The sequence below is a fragment of the Musca domestica genome, unplaced genomic scaffold (genome assembly GCF_030504385.1).
Source record: "Musca domestica strain aabys unplaced genomic scaffold, Musca_domestica.polishedcontigs.V.1.1 20, whole genome shotgun sequence".
NCBI lineage: Eukaryota > Metazoa > Arthropoda > Insecta > Diptera > Muscidae > Musca > Musca domestica.
In genome coordinates, this window is record NW_026712250.1 from 208,577 (window position 1) to 230,957 (window position 22,381).

Consider the following 22,381-nt stretch of genomic DNA (forward strand, 5'->3'; position numbering starts at 1 on the left):
TTTACGGTCCCATGGTGGCCTCTACCAGAATGGGTAAACTTTTCTGTCTATACCACTTGAATAAAAAACAAAACTAACTTTCCGTTGTCCATATATTCATTAGTCTGCAAGCTGATTTTGGCACTCGACCAACTCGATTTCGAAACACACATTTAATCGTTGTTCGAGAATTGCACTGGATTAATGGCGTATTTTTCGATGTCATCTGTTAATATACACTCAAATCTTATTATGGGATAGTTTTTAACTATCTAATATCCTACAGATATTGGTATTTTTTCCCAATTGAAATACCTAACGCTCTCTCCGCTAACAACATCGAACAACATAAGAAGCAGCAGATGTCGTCTATGTCGTTTCAGGGATATTGAAGTCACTCAAACCAAAAATGATAAAAATATTAACCACTGTAAGATATTTATGAGCTGTAAAAAAGAAAGAGAATTGTCCAACTCTCTCGAAAGAACTGACCGAGTAAATATTACCGGAAAAGGACACAGACAAACAAATTATTTTGCCATAGAGGAAAAAGTACGGATATGAAAACAACCATAAATTCTAATTTCAATAGATACGCGTCTAAAATGTTTTACGGAGCGTTCGAATGTCATTTTTACCCAAGAAATTTGAACAAAATTATAAGTCACAGACGAAAATGTGGAAAGGTGCTGCTCTTAAAACTGGTAATTGGCGTATGGAACATGAACATGCGTACGGAATATGAAGCACGACACGGACGATATATTGTCCGTTAGGCCATTCATTGGTTGTACAAATAAGTAAAAATAAGGTAACAAAATAATCGGTCGGCCTTATGCCAAGGCATATATTATATACATCCCAACAATAGCATTCCAATATGCTTCAATTGGAAAGATTTCATCATCTATTTACACTCCAAAGAATGAATTGATTTTGAAATAGCAGGACGAAATGCTCAGTTCCATGACTTGCACCCTCTGCTAGATTATAGTGCGATCCCAAAACTTACTTCAAAATTTCCATCACGTGTAGCAACCAGCCTAATCATAAAGGCTAGAGGCGGCTTACTTGACTTAAACTCAAAGGCGTTTAAAGCCCATACCGATGGAATCTGTTCTCTATGTAATACAAGGCAGCCAAGTACCTTCCACTTTATTGTTTTTTGTCCAGTATTGAAAGTTTAATAAACTTAAAATAAATGAAGATGAAGTAACAAGTTTATTAAATGACACAATTTTATCATCGCTCTACTCACATCTTGAAAACTGTGTTAGGTACAGACATTTATTACAACACGAATTTAATATTTAATGTTTCTAAACTCACAAATGTACACCTCTTAAATATATTGATGCTACGCCAGATATAGATTGTAATTTATCGCATGCATTCCGTAACATTTGCAAATTGTAATTTACCAATCTATTAATAAATAACAATCGGTCATTGAAAGTTAGGCGTTAAAATGCTAGACGTTCATGAACAAATGACATTCAATTAGTTTAAGATGAAAAGGGGGAAGAAATATTCGGACCAAGTCCAGTCGATCCAATTCGATTAAGGTCCGGTATAGCATAATTTCCCAAACACTGGGATCTTAGATTAGCAATGACAAAACGAGGCAACGACAAATAAAGTGTCTCAACTTTTCCATAACTTCTCTAACTTCTCTTCTCTAACTATGCTTGCAGGCTAAGGTGATTTGTCAAAACACATGTCAATCTACTAATGTCTGTTTGTTAAAGCAGTCAAATGCAGCCAATCCAATTCGGGATACTCCTCTCTGGCCCGTTCGGCAGCTTGGAAGGCATGAACGATATTCGGCAACTTGCTAAGCTAATTGTTTATCTTAATTTTGGTGTTTCTTCCAATCTCCTCATTCTTCCAAAAGGATGTGTTTGGCGTTCTTTCCCATTGTTTTTAGTTCTCGACGTGTTGTGTTAAACTCTTATGGTGGCTAATTATCTGGCAAGACAATCCAAAACAGTTATTCATAGACACATTATATAACAATTTATGTCTTATATCTATCGGAATTTGAACCGACAGTCCTCTCAAATATCTACAGATCTTCAGTGTCCAGGCACGTGACAACATTCGAGGAATAGGCGGAAACGCAAGCATATCAGCGCCATAACTAATTACAATAACTACAATTAATGCTGTGGGAATTATTTTTGCTACAATCTCGAGAATTTCCGCGATAACGTCTGCAGGCTTTGAACTTCTAAACCTCCATAAATTATCTTTGGTCCACAACGTGTAATTAAAATTATTTTTGGACGACAATTTAATGAGCATGTTCAAGTTAATTATTATGATTGTTTTTATTGCATGTCATTTTCGCCGATAAGGCACAGTCCGAATTTCGGAAAACTTATGACCGACCATTTGGTTTAACCTCCGGAGAATTGATTAAAAATGAAATTGAGTCGAGATCAAACCCAACACACCAAATAATCAAATAATTGAAACGTGAACGTGAATCGTGAAAATCGGTGGCATTCATTTCTCTGCCGAACTTAGAGTCGGAGTAAAATGGAAATTTTATGAGCAACAATGGAAATTGTTATTTACATTTTGAACTTGTAAACCTAATCTGGACATAACAAGTCAGCGATTTCCCTCACATTCCGTTTGTTTATTTGTAATGGAATAGTTTTGTGCGAAATAGACCCTTCTTATCAGAGCGCTATGGTTTGACGTTAACACTCGCGATCAATTTGAAAGTCAAGAGTCGTTAAATAATCGATTGCTGCAAAATGTGAATTAAATAATAAGTCTTACAACGTATTACTGCATGCTGATAATCTGCTTAACGTCATCCAAAGCGTAGGCACATGCTCTGATATCCCCTTAACCGGAAAAGATGTGTATTCATGCTTCCTAAGCGGGCATTGCTTGGCTTATTTTTATAGCATATTCCGAGATGCATACCATACTAACACTAGGCGCCACCGATAGATTCCCAAACGTTATCATCATTTTTATGGGAAACGCGATTAGAAACCCTTTGCCACATTTGCAATTTCAAAAAAAAAAGACGAAAATCGATAAATACCAAGACTTGAGAGGCCAGGTTACTTCTCCAACCCAAGAAAAAGAATTCCATCCATTCAATTCGTTCATCATACATCAAATATACTATAGACGAACCTATACACATACCTTGCACAGAACGATTTGCGCTTTTTAATTGCACATGATTTGGGTTATCAGGCTCGCGCTCTCTTTCGCTCTCCTCGGATCTCGCCCTCTCTTGGCGAGTATAAAAAAGCAGGCTTTTGTCACAAACATTTCAAAAGCGAATTTCAATTTGAACGAAACGGTTACGGCGTTAAGAGTTAGTAAATTGTTTTGAATAAAAGAAAAATTAAATAATCCCAAAACACACAAACACAGATACAAACTCAAAAGCAAATTTGAAAAAAAAAAAACGGAAAATGCGCATTTTACAGGAGGTAGATACAGTGAAACAAAAATATATCAATGTGTCCACACGTATGCCATCTTAATAATGTGAAATTTAATTTAATCCTAGAATCAGATCGATTTCATTGATCCTTCGGAATTATTGAGGCCTGAGCCAACTTTCGCGGAGAAAAGTATATCCAAGTTCCGCGACTACAGCATCGACGAAAAGGATCCGCTCAAGGAGCGTGTTAGGCAAACTTACCGGCTGATGCATTTGAACCAAACGGTGGACTTCGTGAAAGGTCGACACGAACGCTGGCTCAAATTTAACACAATGAGGGCTACGGTGCGCCAAGCTTTGGAGAAACTTAACGACCTCATAGACGAATCTGATCCCGATATAGATTTGCCGAATATCGTTCATGCCTTCCAAGCTGCCGAACGGGCCAGAGAGGAGTATCCCGAATTGGATTGGCTGCATTTGACTGCTTTAATTCATGATTTGGGGAAAATAATGGCATTCTACGACGAGCCGCAGTGGTGTGTGGTAGGTGACACCTTTCCCGTTGGATGTGCCTGGGGCGACAGCATAGTTTACAGAAAGGACAGCTTCGAAGGCAACCCGGATGGGCAGAACCCTCTGTACAATACCAAATACGGTATGTACGAACCAAATTGCGGCGTGGACAATCTCATGATGTCCTGGGGCCACGATGAGTACATGTATCAAGTGCTGAAACACAACAAGACAAAACTACCAGACATGGCCTGCAAAATAATACGCTTCCATTCATTTTACCCTTGGCACAACGGCGGAGATTACCAGCACCTTGCTCAGCCCGAAGACGAAGAAACGAAGAAATGGGTTCTGATCTTCAAGTAAGTACATTGTCTGATACAACATTAAAGCGGATGCTTTAAGAATACCATTACCTTTTACTTTCCAAACCAGCCGCTATGATTTATACACCAAAAGTGCAAAAGTTCCCGACATTGAAGCTCTGTGGCCCTACTACCAAGGCCTAATAGATAAATACCTACCTGGAGAGTTGGAATTCTAGAAATATGTAAGCTTTGAAAACTGTGCACTGTGATCAAACAAACGACATCGTTTCCACTTGTTTTAAGTTTGAATGGAAAAATGTATAATTTAATTAAAAAATCCTCAAAATGTTTTATTTATTTATTTATTTTTTTACATTATTGCCTATGACCAATATGCTTATGATGCCTATACACGCAACAGTACCATGTCAGAGCACTGCATTGCAATTTGGACGCAAGACATAGTCCGGATTAGCCATAACGTTGTCCTTTTATCTCTGTGGGAGCGATCAGCTTGATAGCAATCCGAACTGTCACTAGAATAGTTATCGGAGTAGGTACGGGAACGTGATCTATCCCGTTGATGCCGATGATGATGTCGACGGTCCGAGTGTCGATTGTGGCTACGTGAACGGGATCGGGATCTGGTCCTTGATTTCGATTTTTGTGACTTTTTTGATTTCTTCTTCGATTTTGATTTTTTGGTTTTGCTTTTCTTTGATTTGTGTGATTTTGATTTGGATCGGGACTCCGACCGATGTTTCCGCTTCTTATTGTCTTCAACACCAGCATTGCTCGTTTCGGAGGAAGACGATGTGGATCGCGATTCCTGTTTTCTATACTGACGCTTATTGTCAGAGACAGGCGTCGAAGATGGAACCCTCTCTTTTGGCCTACTTCTCGATCGTGACTTTCTTTTTCCGATCACGTTAGTATTGCCTGTTATGGGCAACCTATCGTCAAGCTGTTTGGTAAGTTTTGTCGATGGAGTCACTCTAACAGGTACAAATTGGGGAATGACTTTTTCAGTCTCAATATTAACCGGGTTTTCTTCTTCGCTGTTATCTTCAGGTCCGTAGGACGTAATGGGTATCGATTGCACAGAATCTTCCGAATCGCTAGCACCTTCTTCTCTGTAGGGTTCATCGTTAGTTTCATCAGTTTTTGTAATCTGCTCCTGATTGCTGATTTCTCCTGAGGCGACGGCTAAAATAAATTAATTCTGTTACTACTTATCAGAATTAAATGTAGGGAGACAACTAGCTTTCTCGTTATTGATGGCTTTGATTAGTTATAGATTGGAAGGGTATTGGAGAATAAAGTGCGACCGGTGAGATTATTGCCAGAGCTCCTGAGTAAAATTAGCCAAGTGAAGTTGCAATTAGTCAGGAATGACTTGCTCTCCAGAACAAAAAAATAGGAATAGTATCTTCTGTATGGCTTCGATTAGTTATAGATTGGAAGGGTATTGGAGAATAAAGTGCGACCGGTGAGATTATTGCCAGAGCTCCTGAGTAAAATTAGCTAACAAGTGAAGTTGCAATTAGTCAGGAATGACTTACTCTCCAGAACAAAAAAATAGGAATAGTATCTTCTCATAATGACAAATAAGAAGGGGAAATTCAATGTATTCGTCATAAAACAAATTCAGAACTCAAACCACATCACAAATCATAAACATAACGAAGAACAGAGTTAATTTATGCAAAGAACCGGTTGATGTCCCATACACGGCCTCCAATCAGTAATTTATATGCACAATATCATTCCTTACAGAGGGCAAAATTCTTATACGACCCACTTCGACAATTTATAAATATATGGTCTTAATTAGTTAAGACCACGACTAGTTCTACATTTTTAAAATTGACAAATGCGCAACAGCCCTTAAATATTTGTCTCAGACGCAGAATGTGCTCGGAATGTCGACTTACCTTTAATTTGGTTCAGGAATGCCATAGCTTTTCGTTTTCGCTCGAGCTGCAATTGTTTTTCCTTTGATACAAGTCCACCCAATTTCTCCCTGGCAATTTGAGCCAATTTGTCTTTAACCTTCTCCTCGGCTAATGTTATAGAAAAATATATCAGTTAGTTCGAATGCATGTGGTCGGAATAGATACCTTTTTTTAATTCCTTATGTCTCTGCTGTTGCTGCTGCTCAAATATCGCGTTTCTTTCTGCTTCGGCTTTTGTTGCGGCTGATAAATTCGACGACAGTACCGCTGGCCCCGAAAGCAGGGCGGGCTTAGGTTGGTGAGTTGCAGGAATCGTTGGCATCGGAAGCAAATTATTGACGGGTAGAATACTAGAAGTTCGGAAGGCTAAGGCTGCAGCGGCAATTTGAGCATTTCGTGCCATTAATTGCGATTCAACCTCAAAAATAGCCTTTTGCACATGCTCTGGGACGTGCCTGTTGGGGTTGTTGGTTGTCGCTGTTGTCGTAGCAGCCCTATTGGTGACTATGTTCGTCGCGGCAGGAGATGGTGAAACTTGCTTTTCTTCGTCATCACTTGTATCTTGTGGCAGGACTGGAGGCTGTAGTGTGGCGTTGGATGACTCTTCTTTTGCTTTTATAGAAAAGCAAACGGGATCTGGAATAAAACCCAATACTCGTTAAAAAAAAACATATCATGATTCTATTGTGTGTTTGTCTTCTTACGATTCGTGACTTTGTCTCGCGTCAATCCCTTTTTATTCATCAGCGCCTCTGCAACTTCTTTGGCTTTTCGTTGCTTTCTTTCCTTCGAAGCGGCATTAACATCGCCTGTTATTTTGTACATATAGTATGGATAATATTCATTATCTGGCAATAGAAAAGTAAAACGTTCCGCCGATTTGCTACGCAGTGTCTCCTCAAACTGGCGTCCGTTTTTAATAACATACACCGCTGTTTTGTCAATTATATTTCTTAGATTCTCAGTTGGTACGGGGAACTCCAGATTCGGTGGAGTTTTTTCTTTATTGAATGACGGCGTGGAAGAGCTCTCATCTTCGCCGTTGCTTTCGGAGTCTGAAGAGTAGTTTTGTGCCAAAGCTAATGCACTGGAATTCTTTAGAATCTCCACTTTGGGAACGGTATCATCTAAATTTGCGTCTGCCGCTATGTTGCTTGTCTTTCGACTACCAGAATCGGACCCATCATCTTGTTCCGTCATAAATGTTGCGCCATTGTATTGCAAGAGAACAGGAGTGATGCATGGAGAAACGTTTGTCGCCTCTTGTTGCGATGTTGCACTCTGCCGTGATGAATCATCGTGCAACTCTTCCAATGGTACACCCTTAATTTTACTAATCAACTGCGTATACGCACAATCTGCCGATGGTTTGTACTTGACCATGGGCACTAAAACAACTGGTTTTTCCTCGGCATTCACGTCTGCGTCTCCGGACGTTGCAAATGAACTGTCGTCTTCGCAATTGCCAGTGTCCTTCTTGCTGAACGTCTCAGGGTATGTTCCGGCCTTAATAGCACTTATAACATGTTTGTAATAGGGGTATAGCTGGGAACTTTGCGACAAAAATTCAAACTGTATGTTGTTGGACTGTTTGGCTTTCAGGAGAATCTCCATTTGAACACCCTGTGAGGCAATAAATCGAGCTGTCTTCTCAATAATTGCGTGTTGTTTCATTGTTTCAGGCTAAAGTTGAAATGATTTTGGCCTTAAAATTTTAACATCCACATTAAAAAAACGCGAAATATTAAACTCACCAAGTGCATGTCTGGAGGAACGTAAAAACTTGGAGGCAATTGGAATATTTGCTCAGGTTCTTCACATGTTGGCGAATTACTAAACTCTGGACCACTCTGCTTCGGTTCGTCGTAAGTGTGACCCACTTGACTGTAGCCGCCACCATTTGTTTCTTGTTTCAATCGTTTCAATTCCTCCTCTGTTTGCAGCGAGTTGAGTAGAACGGTAGCCAAGTGTGCCCAAAATAAACCCAAAAAAACGTTAGAAGAAACACAACATTTCAGCATGAGTCACTGTCCATGGCATACATTAAGATAAACATAATCGAAATAGCCGAAGCCGCTCAAAATATTTAACAATTATTAGGAACATATTCTAAAATGTAATTGAAATTGGTTTTTGATCAATAGTAGGATTCTATTCGAATCCAAATCTGCAGGCGCCGGGATGTATGGAGTCGGCGAGTCTGAAAATAAACATTAATCGGGTGTAAGTTATGGAAAATATTTACCTGCGGTCAAATATTGTTATTATTTCCAATGTTGGACTCTTGTTGTGAGCGATTTTCACTTTTGCGAGGTCACCTCAACAGCTAACTCCAACCTGAAGAAAGCTACTTACGTGGAATCTGCACTTCTAAATGTACAAACTGTCGGTTTTCGTTTTAAAATTATATAGGTACTTAAAAAATAACGCATGTCGCAAGGCTTCTATCGCCAAGGAACTTTTAGAAACGCTTCGTGGTTATGTAATGTTGTGGGTACCTCTTATATTCGTTTCCAGCTTACCTTGGTTGGTTACTACGTCTTCCTCGTTCTTGTACAAAAACATATATCGTTCCTCTTCGCAAAGCTGTTCGGCCCTTTGTTCTTCGGCAGTTAAGCAGTCGAGTCGATTTTCATAACCACCACCAGGTGGAGGCTCATACGGCGTTAAATCATAGAGAGCTCCACGTACATCATATCTAGAAATTGATTTTGGCAGTGAGGAGCATCCCATAGTTGCAACAGTGGCCGTCAACAATAGGTTGTTTGAAAAAAAAGGAAATGACAAAATATTAAAAGCCATTATTGCAAAGATACAATAGCTAAACTAATGGTCACAGAGTCCAGTGGGTTGAATTAAATATTATAATAATACGTACCAGCCAGTGCATTCTATCTGGAACACGTATCATACACAAAAAGTAATAAAGAAATTATTTTTAGATTGGGTTTAGTTAGATTGAGGATTGGGTTCATTGGTTGCGAACAAATGCAAATACACCCATTTATCCTATTTGAAGCGTTGCCCGGGATGACAACTAACTAATAGCGAAATGCAACTGCAATTATCTGAAACAATCTTGTACATTACCAGTTGAATGCGATGGAAGCCAAAGGATATAATTTGTCATTAAACAAAACAAGCGAACCATGTATGGCTTAAGTTGATTTTTAGGTCTATTCCCAGAATAACCTGAAATTTTTATCACATGCAGGTATCTTTAACCTGCATCAGGTTTAAGAAAATGTTAAAAAAAAAATAAAAATTTGAAAATGGTCCTAGCATAGCCCCATGAACTCAACTTGCTCTCCATGTATTTAGAAAAATTAAATTTGACTCATACGGTTTTTGTACTTTTTATACTTTATCTGATTACAAACAACAATATCAGCTGCAAAACTACCTTATTTTGACTTCTGTTGAGTTTAAGACATTCTTTTAAACTTGAGGGCTTTCCATTACATAAATCCTTTCTTGAAAAGCATGGCTTTCCTGGGATAGTTTTGAGGAAAACTACTACACAAATGTTCGCCAAAGTACATATATTATTTTTACGCTCCTGAAAATTTGCATTACATTAACCACAGAATTTCATTTCACAGAAGAATCAAATCGAAATCGCCAAATGTTCAACCGCACAACTGAGACAATTGCACTGCATTCGGTTCCCAGTTGAATTACAATGGTACGGACTCTTGTCCACAATGTAACGCAATAGGAGTCTATTTTGATTGGACTGCTTCGTATATTCGGTATGTGTGTATGTAGCTACTCCACTACAAATAGTGTGGTCCTTTCTGCTTCTAAAGAATGTTCGGTCTTATACAAGCGAACAGCAAATCGGCATTTAAAAGATCAGACAAACAGTAATATCTTTAAATGGAGAAAGAACAAATATTAACCTGTCAATTTTCAAAGTGTCGTCGCCCATCCACGGTATGAGGTGTTTGCCCTGGTCAATCTCGCGTGCCTTATCATCATCACGAAAAATCTTGCACTGCGTATCCGAAAACCAACAGATCAATTTTTTTCTCCATTTCTGTCGAGTTTTGCCATCCAGTTATCGTTGGTGGCTTTCGCAAAATACCTCCATCCAGCAGCAGACATATCAGGTCGCGAATATGACATTATGTTTTTTACGTTACAACTGTTGGAAACACTCCGATATCCTCTTCCAAGAACTAGAAGTAGTCCTTTACAGCTATACGATTTACCCAAGAATGAAGAAGAGAACTACAAAGCCCTATTATTCGAATAATATACAATTGTTTGTTCACTAAGAAGAAATGGAGGAACCAGCGTCGCTTATCGTTTACTCACATCCATGATAAAATGGTACAGTAAGCTATCAAAACATTTTTGAAATTCTAAATTTGGAATGAAATATTATTTAAATTAGTGAAATATGTTAAAAATCGCAGCCTATGAACGGCATCGTATAAGAAAGTATTTAAAATTCATTATTTTGACATATTTTTAAATATTTTTGACATATCAATGTTCGCAAGAGTTGATGCATCTACCTCCATTCTTCTACCTTGCTCACATCCATGGCGCAATAACAAAGTGTTCCTGCAAATTTTATAAACCATATGTAAAGTCAAAATTTGTTTACATTTATTTGGATATTGTTTATCTTTTGTTTTGTGATTTCAATCACCTACGATGCATGGAGCAAAATCAGCATTTTTTTGATTTTTCTCGCGCATGACGCTCGATTTTGACGTGTGTGCAGTCGAGGGAGGGATCATGCATATTCTCATGAATAGCGTGAATTCAATTTTTTGTGCCACTTTTTCATCCAGACTCTGCTATTTCTCTTACTGTTTTTATTTTCTTTCTTTTTAACACACGGCCAAAATCGCCAAAATGTATCGCCGGTTATCGACATTGTCTTTACGACACGTAATCAATAACAAATTAATGCATGAACCGTGTGAACTGAAGGCTTCATGCACACGTACACGATTTTGATGTCATGCTTTTTGACCGTCTACGGGGCACTTAAGAGATATGGCAATAAAATGGGTAGTCATTCGTAAGTGCAATTGGTAGTCATTGCACAGAGGCTCTTCTTGTTCTTGCTTCTTTGTTCCAGTTTAAAAAAATAAACAAAACGAATTTGTGAAACCATTCTATCATTCTAGCATCAAAATGTTGTTGCCGTTCCTCTGCGCACTTTTTGCGTTTCCCCTTACAGCACAAGCAAACTTGGAAAAGCGTTTGGATGCCGCTGCAGTGTATTTTCAACCGGAGCAAATCCATTTGTCATATGGAGGTGTGTATATTTGTTTGTTTGTGCTTCCAATCATCGTCTATCATCAACAAAGAAAATTGCCGTAGTTTGGGCTTTAACAAAGCAAGTGGCTTTGTTGATAACAGGAAAAATGTGACGCATTTAGTTTATTGAATATATTTCAAGAGAAATCGTAACTTTTTGAAATGTATTTGTTGATATGTATGTATAGGTATAGTTATAGTTTTGCAAAAATTTCTGAATGACTTGAAAATCTTCGCTTCGATAAATCTTTATCCGCAGGACACTGCATTTGTTTGTAAAATAAAAATATAAAGTAATAGTTAGGGCTATTGTTCCTATTTTTACTTTCGATGATCTTCATAGACCCACTTTCGAACACTACCATTTTCGATATTGGATATTTTTATCAATTTTTTCTAGGATTTGCTATTTAAAATGGAACTCGCAATGGCAGCAACTGTCCATGATGCATTTAAATTTTTCCTTTTCATCCGCATTCATTCCAATCGTCAACTTGATTGAAGAGTTCCATTTCGTCCATTGCTTGCAGCATGTCTGTCTTGCCAGATTCGAGGTAGTTTTAGGCTCATGATTTCAATTTATATTTTTTAGCTTGTTATATAATACGTTTTACAATTGAATAATTAATTTCCTGCTATGTGTGTTCCTGGATGGACCAGAGTAACAACTTCATCATCCTTTATCGCAAAATAACACACGCCTAAATAAATCGAAATTAGTGTAATTCCATTTTTTTCTAAATAGGCAAGCTCTAGCTAATTAAAAATAAATAAAAAGAGACATTTGAATTTTAATTTTCAGAGAGATTAAATGACATAGTCGTAACGTGGTCTACACGCAATGCCACAAATCAGTCTGCAGTACTTTTTGGCGAAAGCTTCCGAAAACCACAGTCGCTTGAAAGGGCTGAGGGAGTTTCAAAACTATTTGTGGACGGTGGACCAAAAGGTTCCACTCAGTACATTCACAAAGTAACTCTGAGCGGACTAAGACCGAGACAGCGTTACGAATATAATTGTGGCAGCGATTTAGGTTGGTCGGCAACATATTCCTTCGTCGTGCCACCGTTGGGGGAAAACTGGTCACCTTCCTTGGCCATATACGGCGATATGGGAAATGAAAACGCACAATCGTTATCCCGCTTGCAACAGGACACACAAAGGGGAATGTATGATGCCATCATTCATGTGGGAGACTTTGCATACGATATGGACACAGACAATGCCGAGGTCGGAGATGCCTTTATGCGTCAAATCGAGTCCATTGCCGCCTACGTCCCTTATATGGTTTGTCCTGGCAACCACGAGGAAAAATAGTAATATCCTTATGCTACAGGAAATATACATATGCAGAGTGATCGACAAAGCCTAACTTTAATTTCAGCAATTTCTCCAACTACAAAACCAGATTCAGTATGCCCGGTAGTCATGACAGCTTGTGGTACAGCTTCAATCTGGGACCTGTCCATTTTGTCTCCTTCTCTACTGAGGTCTATTACTTTCTTAACTACGGCTACAAGCTGCTAACAAAACAGTATGAATGGCTGGAAAATGATCTAAAGGAAGCGAATAGACCGGAAAATAGAGCAATCCGTCCCTGGATAATTACGTATGGTCACAGGCCCATGTACTGCAGCGATGACAAGGAGTATGACTGCAATGATAAACTGGAGACGTATATTCGCAAAGGCCTGCCCATTGTGAAAATGTTTGGTTTGGAAGACTTGTTCTACAAGTATGGCGTTGATGTGGAATTTTTTGCTCACGAACATTTCTACACCCGGCTGTGGCCGATTTATGATTTTAAGGTCTACAACGGTTCGACGGAGAATCCATACACAAATGCAAAAGCCCCTATCCAGATTATAACTGGCTCTGCAGGCTGCAACGAGAACCGGGAACCGTTTTCTAAAGTACTGCCCGAGTGGAACGCCTTCCACAGTAATGTATGCAATGAGTCTCCTAAAATGCCACATTGTTTTAATAAGTTTGTTTCGTCTAGGACTATGGGTACACCCGCATGAAGGCTTTCAACGCCACCCATCTGTATTTGGAACAAGTCTCTGACGACAAGAACGGGAATATTGTTGATTCCTTTTGGATAATCAAAGACAAGCACTGTTCCTACGCTGATATGTGATTTTCCCCGCTTCTTCACTGGGAGCATGCTGCTTGCAATTTTATCCTATTGTAATATGCGATGAAATCCTCTTGCTTTTATGCTGTGACCCAAAATTTTGACGTGTTAGCTGTAGTGGACAATATACGTTTCATTTATCTTTATTCACATATATATGTAATTATTATTGACTGTCGCAAAATTGACTCTTTTATTGATAATACATTCTCTATACTCAATTTTTGGTGTGTGTGTGTGTTACTACGTTTGTATGCTCCTTACAGATTCAAAAACGGCTGTGATAACTCTCGCATGCCTCTGTCTTTAAATACGCTTTATCTTCCTCAGCCGTATGAGGAGTAGATTTGATTGTTATTTAGAAATGACCACAGTATGTTTTTTATGGTCCCTTTATTGGAGACAGAAACTTTCAAAACTAAAACAACGGGTTAGCAACGCAGTCTTTGTCAGCAATTCATTCACGTATCTGGTTTTTTTTTGTTATTTTTTGTCCCAAGTATGTAAGGAATATATAAAAGACTTCATCGTAAATCTATTGTAGAAAATGTTTATGAGTATGTTGTTACCTGGTCCACTCGAGACAACACCAAGGCTTCCGTATGCAAATATGGGGTGGGGAACTTAACAAATATCGCAAATAATAAATATGGACCGTCCAAGTTCACTGATGGCGGCAAGGCCAAAAAGACCCAGTATATCCACAGAGTAAGTACTATATGGAGATTAATTGATGTGCAACCTTATTGAAGCAATTTTTGGGTAGGTATCATTAAAAAATCTAAAGGAAAATACACGATATATATACCATTGCGGTAGTGCTTTGGGATGGTCTTCGCTCTATTGGTTTAAAACCCCGCCGAAACAGGACGTGTGGTCCCCCAGCTTGGTTATATACGGAGACATGGGCAATGAAAATGCTCAATCCTTGCCACGGCTACAAGAAGAAATTCAGATGGGCGGAATTGATGCTATCTTGCATGTGGGAGACTTTGCCTACGACATGCATTCCTTGGACGGAACAGTGGGTGACGAGTTCATGCGACAAATAGAGGCCATATCAGCTTATGTACCATACATGGTAGTGCCAGGAAACCACGAAGAAGCTTAGTTAGTTTGTTTAATGCTGCGAACAGAGCATCGTCATTTAATCCCTCACGTTTTATCCCATAGCAATTTCTCGAACTACAAAGCACGTTTTAGCATGCCGGGAGGCGGAAAAGACAACCTATTTTACAGTTTTGATATGGGCCCTGTTCACTTTATTGGATTCTCAACTGAGGTTTACTATTTTCTGCAGCTTGGGCTGAAACCTTTGGTATTTCAATATAAATGGCTGGAAGAAGATCTGAGATTAGCCTCACTACCGGAGAATCGTGCAAAACGTCCTTGGATAGTTACGTTCGGACATCGGCCCATGTATTGCAGCAATGACAACGGCGATGACTGCTCCCACCACAATACTGTGGTACGGCAGGGTCTTCCAATACTAGGTGGCTTTGGTTTAGAGGAGTTATTTTACAGGTATGGCGTCGATGTTGAAATATGGGCACACGAACACTGCTATGAGCGTACGTGGCCAATATATAATTATACAGTTTTTAACGGTTCTGCGTCGGCACCATATCATAACCCCAAAGCTCCAGTACATATAATAACAGGCGCCGCCGGAAATAAGGAGGGACGAGAGCCATTTTTTAAAAATATTCCGAAGTGGAGTGCTTTCCACAGCCAGGTGACATTTCATTTGAAAATACATCTGTCACTCCTTTTAATGGTTTATCTTTTCAGGACTTTGGTTACACCCGCTTTAAAGTTTTTAATGAAACACACATATATTTCGAACAGGTGTCTGACGACAAAAACGGAGAAGTTATCGATCGAATTTGGATTGTAAAAGAAAAGCACGGGCCATATATATAATTCTTATGTGATTTTATCATTCCTTGTTGAAATGCAAGTATTATCGGAAAGACCAAAACGGCAAAGGGCTGACACAACTGCACTTGTAATATAGAAACACATTATTTTATACAATTTTTAATACTGGTTAACTACAGATGTTGAATTTTAATGAAGTACTCTAATAATGCATTTCGTTTTAAACTCGACTTGTATTTTTCCTACCGATTCTATAGATTGAATGAGCGTTTATTTATTTAAATATTTACAATTTTCACTATAGCTTGACCCCTTGGAAAAATATTTAAACAAAAAAATCATGATTTTAGCTAGATAGCACTGTGCAACAATATTTTGCTTTTTAACTATTGTAAAAAAAAAACATTTTTTGTTGTTGTTTTTATTTTTCAAAACAAAAAACATCATTGACTAAAAGGAAGGAACATTGCGGGCTCTCACTATAGATATTCACCAGTTTTGCCATGGAATTAAAATATAGAACAGTTTGGACCATATTTATGACAGAGAATCCAGGCATTTCATTCACTTTTCGCCTTAATAACTTAGATCAAAAACGGGTGGAATTGCAGTAAAGGAGTGGAAGATATATTTCCGTCTCCTTTCCATTCGACGAAAAGTAGGTCTCCCCTCGAATTGTTGGAGTGGAAGATAAATTTTTGTTTGTATTATATTTGATTTTCATTCTTTACCCGTTCTTTCTGGAACTAGTGTACTAGTTCCGCAGCTCATTTAATGAACGTTTCCAGGTGATTGAGTTATCCCTATGTTTGTTTTGATTTTATCATTTATCACCTACTCCCGTTTTGATCTTTGTTGCCTTGCAACTGCGTCGATGAAATTGGACTTAGACTTTGAAATCCAGTTCAGTCCTGGTGAAGTTGGATTTCATTTTTGTTATAAAAATTGAGTTTTGATGTTGGAAATTTAATTAGAACCGAACACATGTGCAAAAAAATGAATATGAAAATATCTTTCCAACAGGATCCAGAGTGGAGCAAATAAAAATTGCTCCTTAAAATATATGAAGAAACTTTTGTAAGAAGTGTCCGAGGTCTTTGGTGTTCTACGAAATTAAAATTTTTTGTCAAATTGATTTTGGAAAATAATTAATTTTTATCCAATTCATGATAAGGAGGTTGTTTTATTCCTCTCCATAAGGTTGGATTTAAAGCAGATTTTCGATTCTGATGGAAGTATAATTGAATATTTTGAAAAAATGCACGACTTGGAAGCAAACAAAGATAGTGTAAATTATTTAGTAAAACGGCTATGTTGGTGCATTTTACAGCAGGAAGGAATTGTAAACGACAGTGGAGAACAATGTCTGAGAAAACTAAAGGCGGTGGCATTCACTATTCTGCTCTCGAAATATGCCAAAAATGAATCAGAAGCGGAGTTTGAACCTCAGCGAGCATTGGGGCTGCAAATGTTTGCGGCTAAAATCGGCTCTCACGCAAATAATGAGCACTTCTTCTCAGTCTTCGAAAAGCAAATTGATGCCGTACAAAATGAGCCCTACTTTAATGTCGGACCAGGCAAACATGTAGTGAAATTTCTTTTGGCTCTACAGCGGAGCGGACACGATGAACGTGAAATAGTATGATTTTTCATTCACAGCCCAAAATTGGTATATATTCTAATAGGTATCTATTGCGTTTTCCAGGCCTATATAAGTCCCCCAACATTGCTAATGCCGGGCAGTTTTACCCTACATGCCGATTCCAGCCATAATAGACACTATCCCGAACCGAGTGATTATGACCTAATGAATCCAAAGCCAAGACTTTTTAAAGGTGTTCAACAACTTAAGTCACCTGATAATCCCTATTTGCCCCGATCCATTTTCGACGGCGAAAGGGACCGATTGAGTACCATGCATGATAAATTTGCTAGTACACACTCAAGAGTGTATAATGACGATCCGTCTGAAATAACTTTCACAGGAATGACAAAGCGCTTGCTTGGAACAGCAATGCGTATAAATTCCAGTGCCCTCCGGTTATTTCCGGAGTCTATTTTTCAGCCCATTAACCGTTTGCAACCAGCCAAGAAAACGCAGCAAATACCTCTCCAAAAGCATGCAAATAACGAACCTCTTGACCCTGGAAACGAGCATCGTGTTTTCTCTTGGAATTGGGAAGGGCTTGGTTGTTTCGGAGTTTCGTGCTTAAAACCATTTGCTGGCGATGCTAGTGTGACATTGCTTTTGCAGGGCTATGTAAATCAAACAAGAAATTATCATAGCCAAGCAAAAATTATGAATGAAAAATGTTTTATCACCGATCTAAAATTGTTAACAGGTACTCACAAGCTTTAGTTCGCATACAGTTGTTATAATACAAGTCCCTTTTCAAACAGTTGGAATACAATCGGACACATTCCAGCATGACGAACTCATCGTGTTTCATATGGAGTCCAACGTTACCATTGAAGGCGTATTGCCGACAACAATCAAGAATTTAGTATCCGAGTTCCTTGAATGTGGAACCTGCTACAAACGAATGCAAACCATGATAATGAAGAGAGACTATAAGCTCATGTTCGAAGGATTCATGTTTAAGGTAAGGTGTGGGGAATGATGACATTTATGGAGGACTATTATCATATGATGTACTCATTATCAATGTAGGCCTTGTGTAGTGCCATTGACGAGTACTTGATGACCTTTCGTCAGTTCGTTTTCGGGCACTCCGATGAACACATACTAGGCTTACACCAGCGTCTCAAGAAAGTAATGAAACAAATAATTTGCCTCTCTTACACATTGGCCATTCATCCAAAAGGTATGCGAGCAATTGCGGATTTAAGCTATATTTCTCCTGAGACATTTATTTTACCTTATTACAGTGGACCCCAGTGTTAAACCCCCAATGGGATCTCAATTCCTGGGCTATTTGTATAGAGAAATTATGCGTTTGACGGAGAACGACTTAATTTCAGTCTTAATATATTTGTTAAAGAAGTGCTGTCATGTTTATTTCAAGTAAGTAAGTGTAAGCCAGTAGGTATGCGTGTGGATCCAATGTGGTCGTAAACGAAAAGTACTACTTGATTTGGAGCAAAATAATTAACAATATATTCTACACTTTCTCAATGCAAACACCATTAACAAGTTTCCATTGTCAGGCACTTACAAAAGTGGATATATTATGGTCTGTTGGAAGATCCTTGTAATGAGCTCTTTGTGGCATTTGTGGACCATTACAGGGAGAATACAAAATACTTCTACGATAAGGCATATTCAGTCCGAAGGGAAGTTGTACCAGACTTTTTTCAAAGCTTCGAGGATCAAATACTGCAATGTGGCAAATATACCATGCTGCTCAAGGCGTATGACCCAAATGTAAGTTTTTTTTTTCTCATAAAGTAGAGTACAGTAATCGTTTGGTTTTACCCACATATAAACAATTGAATAGCACCCTTTGTTTGACTTGGAATACCCGCCCATATCGGTGTGCCTTTCAGTGGCTGAGATAGAGCGTTTAGAAGAAACATGCAAGTCGTATTTTAATAAAGCGCGAAGGCTGTGCTCGAATCCAATAACGATAAGCGAGGTTTTTGAAACCAGGAAAGAAGCAAAACGACAGTTTTTTCAGCGAATGCTTAAAAGATCTCAAGCTAACATTGAACGTTGGAATGATGAACGAAACGATATGGCTCAGGCAGCAGCAGAGCGAAAGAAAAAACAACTGGAGGAACTCTCAGCGCAGCTGCAAGATGCCAGGAGGCGCAAAATTCTTGAGCGCAAGCTTAACGTAGAAACTGAACTCAAGTACCTGCGAGAAGCGGAAAAAGTAGAACAACAGCGTTTGGCAATTGATAATATAAATCTCCGCAAACGCATCGAGTACTACCAGGAATTGCACAACGTAATAAGCGAAAAGGACGAAGAAAAAGCCAGTAAATTATCATTAGTTATACCATCCTCTGTTGTGGTGCAGCCATCGCCTCGTACTCCAGTAAGTACAGCTGGAACAGAATTTGAATCTTGTTTCGGGGACGAGGAACAAACATCGGAGTATGAAGAATGTACTTCGGAGGACTTTATAGAGGGTTTCCAAGAAAACGAAGATGCACTCCACATCATGACGAAGGCTAATGAAGAAAGGAATGAAGAGGCAAGAAGTGAACACGACACTATTACAGCGGTAATCGATATGAAAGGAAAAAATTTTAATAATACCGTGATAAAGCGTAGCGCCTCAGATGTATTAAACTCGAATGAATTACCAGATAATGATAATGTTTTGTTGCAAAACCGACAGAAAGCAATGTCGGGCACAGATGTTGAATGCTGTGTCCACTTTGAAAACACTTCTGCCGCTACAAACCTTCAAGAGGGGCGTAAAGGAATATTTCGTAAGTATTTTTCTACACTCCCTTTTAAGACCGCTATGTTCCCTGTCGACTTTTCTACCAATGTCCTTCCTGTTTTCAAATGTAGCTGGAAATAAGATACCGTTAAAGGAAACTGAAGGAAATCAACTCAAAGTTTTACCTGAGGAGATTGAAATTCCAAGCAAAAATTCCCAAGGCGTTATGGAGTCAGATATAAATCTAAACCAAGAGGAAACCCTGTTGACCGATCTGCAGCGAAATCGCCGACGCATGATGCAAAACGATTTATTCAGTGAAATCAATAAAAATGCGTTGGAGAACCGAACACTAATGTACCTTGATCTGAACAGTGATAGGGCCAAAAATCGCAAGAGAGTATTAGAAAGTGAATACAATATTATAACCGGTGCTTTAGATATCAAACGAGCTAGTTCGGAGGTGACAATTCCCACTGACACACCCCTAACTCCCATGTCAACGGCATCGGACGATGTTCACTTAACAACAGACGTTTTGAGTGAAAAGGATGCAGATACACGTAATGGAAACTCCTGTCCAGAGGCACTGCTTATGTCAGACGCAAATGATCGTAGACCCAATTTGAAAGTAAGTGTCCTTGTATCTTCAGAATTCACTCAACAAGCTGTTTCAACGACGGCATGTACCCTTTCTGAGGCAACACCTGAATGTGCATTGAACACAGCTGGTATTATGGCCAAGCAAGGATTTTTGTTTCCCGACGATTATATTCCTACCAAGCACCAGAAAAATGCGTCAGCCTTGACGGCTTTTACCGAACACCTTAAGCAAGAAGGTGGCGATGAAAAAGATACTTTACCTGAACGAGCCTACGACGATCCATATAAACGCTGTCAAGAATTAGTGGCCACGAACTTTAAATGTGGAACGACTAGTCCTTTCATGCGATTGAATACTTTTACACACAATTCGGCGCCGGTGAGAAAGGATTCTGCTTTAACAGAATTTTTAACTGAGTTTCTGCAGAAATCTGTAGTTATTCCAATGAGTACCCATTTGGAATTGATAAACAATGAAGTTATGCGCATGTTCTTACATGACCTTAAAGTGCTGGATCACTTCCGCAGCTTGCGCAACTATTTTTTCATGATGGACGGAGAATTTGGTTCTATTATATGCGATGGAATTATAGGCAAGCTAGAAACTGGAGCGAAGCCGGAAAAGCTGCTAAACTACCAAATATTGCATTCGATTTTGGACACTGCTCTGGGTGCAAGTATTACGGGTGAGTTTCGACAGTAAGCAGATTTCGTGAACTCGTATAATATTTTGTTCTGTTATTTATTCGATCAGGAAAGGATAAAAATGCAGAGAACTTGTCATTCATAGTAAGCGATGTTCCCGAAAAGTTTGAACTCACGTCGCCAGATGTTTTGAATAATCTCAGCCTAAGCTATCGAATAAGCTGGCCACTGAATCTCATTCTGAACCCGGAAACATTGGAACAGTATGCTAATATTTTCAAATACCTTGTGCGCGTCCGACGCATAAGTTGGATTTTGGAAAAGAGCTACCAAATTCTAAAGGAGAACGTCAAACAATATGGAAAACGCATACTAAGGTCACCCCAGTACAGACATGTCCAGCTGATACGCCATAAATTCTATCACTTTGTTGTACATTTGCAAAATCATATAACGTCAAATGCCATGCAAGCCTCCTGGAAAACCTTCAAAGATGAACTTGTTTCGGCAAAGACCATCGAAGACATTTATCGAAAGCATGCCACCTACATAAAACGCATCTTGTTCTTGTGTATGCTAAATAAAAGGAGTGCCGAGTTCTACAATGCCATAGACAATGTCTTCAAAATTACAATACGTTTTTACAAGTAGGCATCTGCTTCCGTTTCTAATCCCTTAGTTTTCTAAAATATCGATTTGTTTTTTATTCGCAGCAACCTGAAGTCTAGAGAGTTCAAATTGAAGCCAGGAGAAGAATTCTACACGCATTCCCGGTATGAAAAACTGGCGAATGATGAAATCGAGTTTGATAAGTTCATTAAATTTACCATATATTTGGGCAATAAAATTGTCCGACATGGTTATCAAGCTGAAATTGGCGAATTTATAAATTTAATTAATTTCAATCAGTATTATCTGAAAACAATATGCTAATAAAAATGTACACATAATAAGCTAACGAAGTTGAAGTAATTTGAAGCAAAAAAAAATAGCCTTTTTTGACAATCTTAACGTGGTTTGGTTTTGATTTGTCGCAGTAATACAAAAGTTAGATCAAATGCAATAACTACAAGCGCCAATCTTGCATGGTCTGCAGCTATAGTCCCACCAGTTTGCACCCATCGAAATAAAACTTCTTTACGTTTTCAGTGACCAAGTCAATAACAAATCATAATTGATTAAAATTTCAGTTTGGTCTTCCAATTGAAACGTAAAGTAAATTTCGTTGGCAGTATTAATTCTACATTATACCCTCGGGCAAAAGGTGCCTAGTCGAAATAACGATTTTAGACCCTAGGTATCTT

The 22,381-nt window shown here is 38.7% G+C and overlaps 4 protein-coding genes across 6 annotated transcripts; 3 read left to right on the forward strand and 1 right to left on the reverse strand.

Annotated features, from left to right (window-relative positions):
* Window positions 1-3,267: 3,267 nt before the first annotated feature.
* LOC101894367 (inositol oxygenase) lies at window positions 3,268-4,578 on the forward strand. Its single transcript, XM_005177228.4, has 3 exons — window positions 3,268-3,443; window positions 3,524-4,275; window positions 4,349-4,578. The coding sequence occupies exons 1-3, from the start codon at window positions 3,426-3,428 to the stop codon at window positions 4,455-4,457; spliced, it is 879 nt and encodes a 292-aa protein (XP_005177285.2). The 5' UTR covers window positions 3,268-3,425; the 3' UTR covers window positions 4,458-4,578.
* LOC101894528 (protein suppressor of white apricot) lies at window positions 4,546-10,409 on the reverse strand. The gene is given in 8 exon segments (XM_005177229.4): window positions 4,546-5,427; window positions 6,156-6,284; window positions 6,342-6,812; window positions 6,881-7,859; window positions 7,931-8,109; window positions 8,699-8,874; window positions 10,079-10,173; window positions 10,175-10,409. Coding segments are annotated over 8 exon segments (2,868 nt in total). The 5' UTR covers window positions 10,214-10,409; the 3' UTR covers window positions 4,546-4,627.
* Window positions 10,410-11,196: 787 nt separating this feature from the next.
* On the forward strand, window positions 11,197-15,704 carry LOC101894798 (acid phosphatase type 7). 2 transcript variants are annotated; one of them, XM_005177232.4, is made up of 5 exons: window positions 11,197-11,454; window positions 14,138-14,301; window positions 14,360-14,703; window positions 14,767-15,328; window positions 15,385-15,704. In XM_005177232.4, the coding sequence occupies exons 1-5, from the start codon at window positions 11,331-11,333 to the stop codon at window positions 15,514-15,516; spliced, it is 1,326 nt and encodes a 441-aa protein (XP_005177289.2). In that variant the 5' UTR covers window positions 11,197-11,330; the 3' UTR covers window positions 15,517-15,704. The 2 variants fall into 2 exon arrangements, with proteins under 2 accessions (XP_005177289.2, XP_005177288.2); XM_005177231.4 differs by lacking the exons at window positions 14,138-14,301; window positions 14,360-14,703; window positions 14,767-15,328; window positions 15,385-15,704 and adding exons at window positions 12,259-12,772; window positions 12,841-13,402; window positions 13,459-13,814 and having other exon boundaries at window positions 11,214-11,454.
* Window positions 15,705-16,134: 430 nt separating this feature from the next.
* Window positions 16,135-22,035, forward strand: LOC101895064 (uncharacterized). Of its 2 annotated transcripts, none has more exons than XM_011298137.3 (11): window positions 16,135-16,551; window positions 16,675-17,113; window positions 17,180-17,816; window positions 17,875-18,077; window positions 18,146-18,299; window positions 18,364-18,499; window positions 18,643-18,859; window positions 18,933-19,875; window positions 19,961-21,118; window positions 21,187-21,724; window positions 21,791-22,035. In XM_011298137.3, the coding sequence occupies exons 1-11, from the start codon at window positions 16,538-16,540 to the stop codon at window positions 22,008-22,010; spliced, it is 4,659 nt and encodes a 1,552-aa protein (XP_011296439.2). In that variant the 5' UTR covers window positions 16,135-16,537; the 3' UTR covers window positions 22,011-22,035. The 2 variants fall into 2 exon arrangements, with proteins under 2 accessions (XP_011296439.2, XP_011296440.2); XM_011298138.3 differs by having other exon boundaries at window positions 16,136-16,551; window positions 16,649-17,113.
* Window positions 22,036-22,381: the final 346 nt, after the last annotated feature.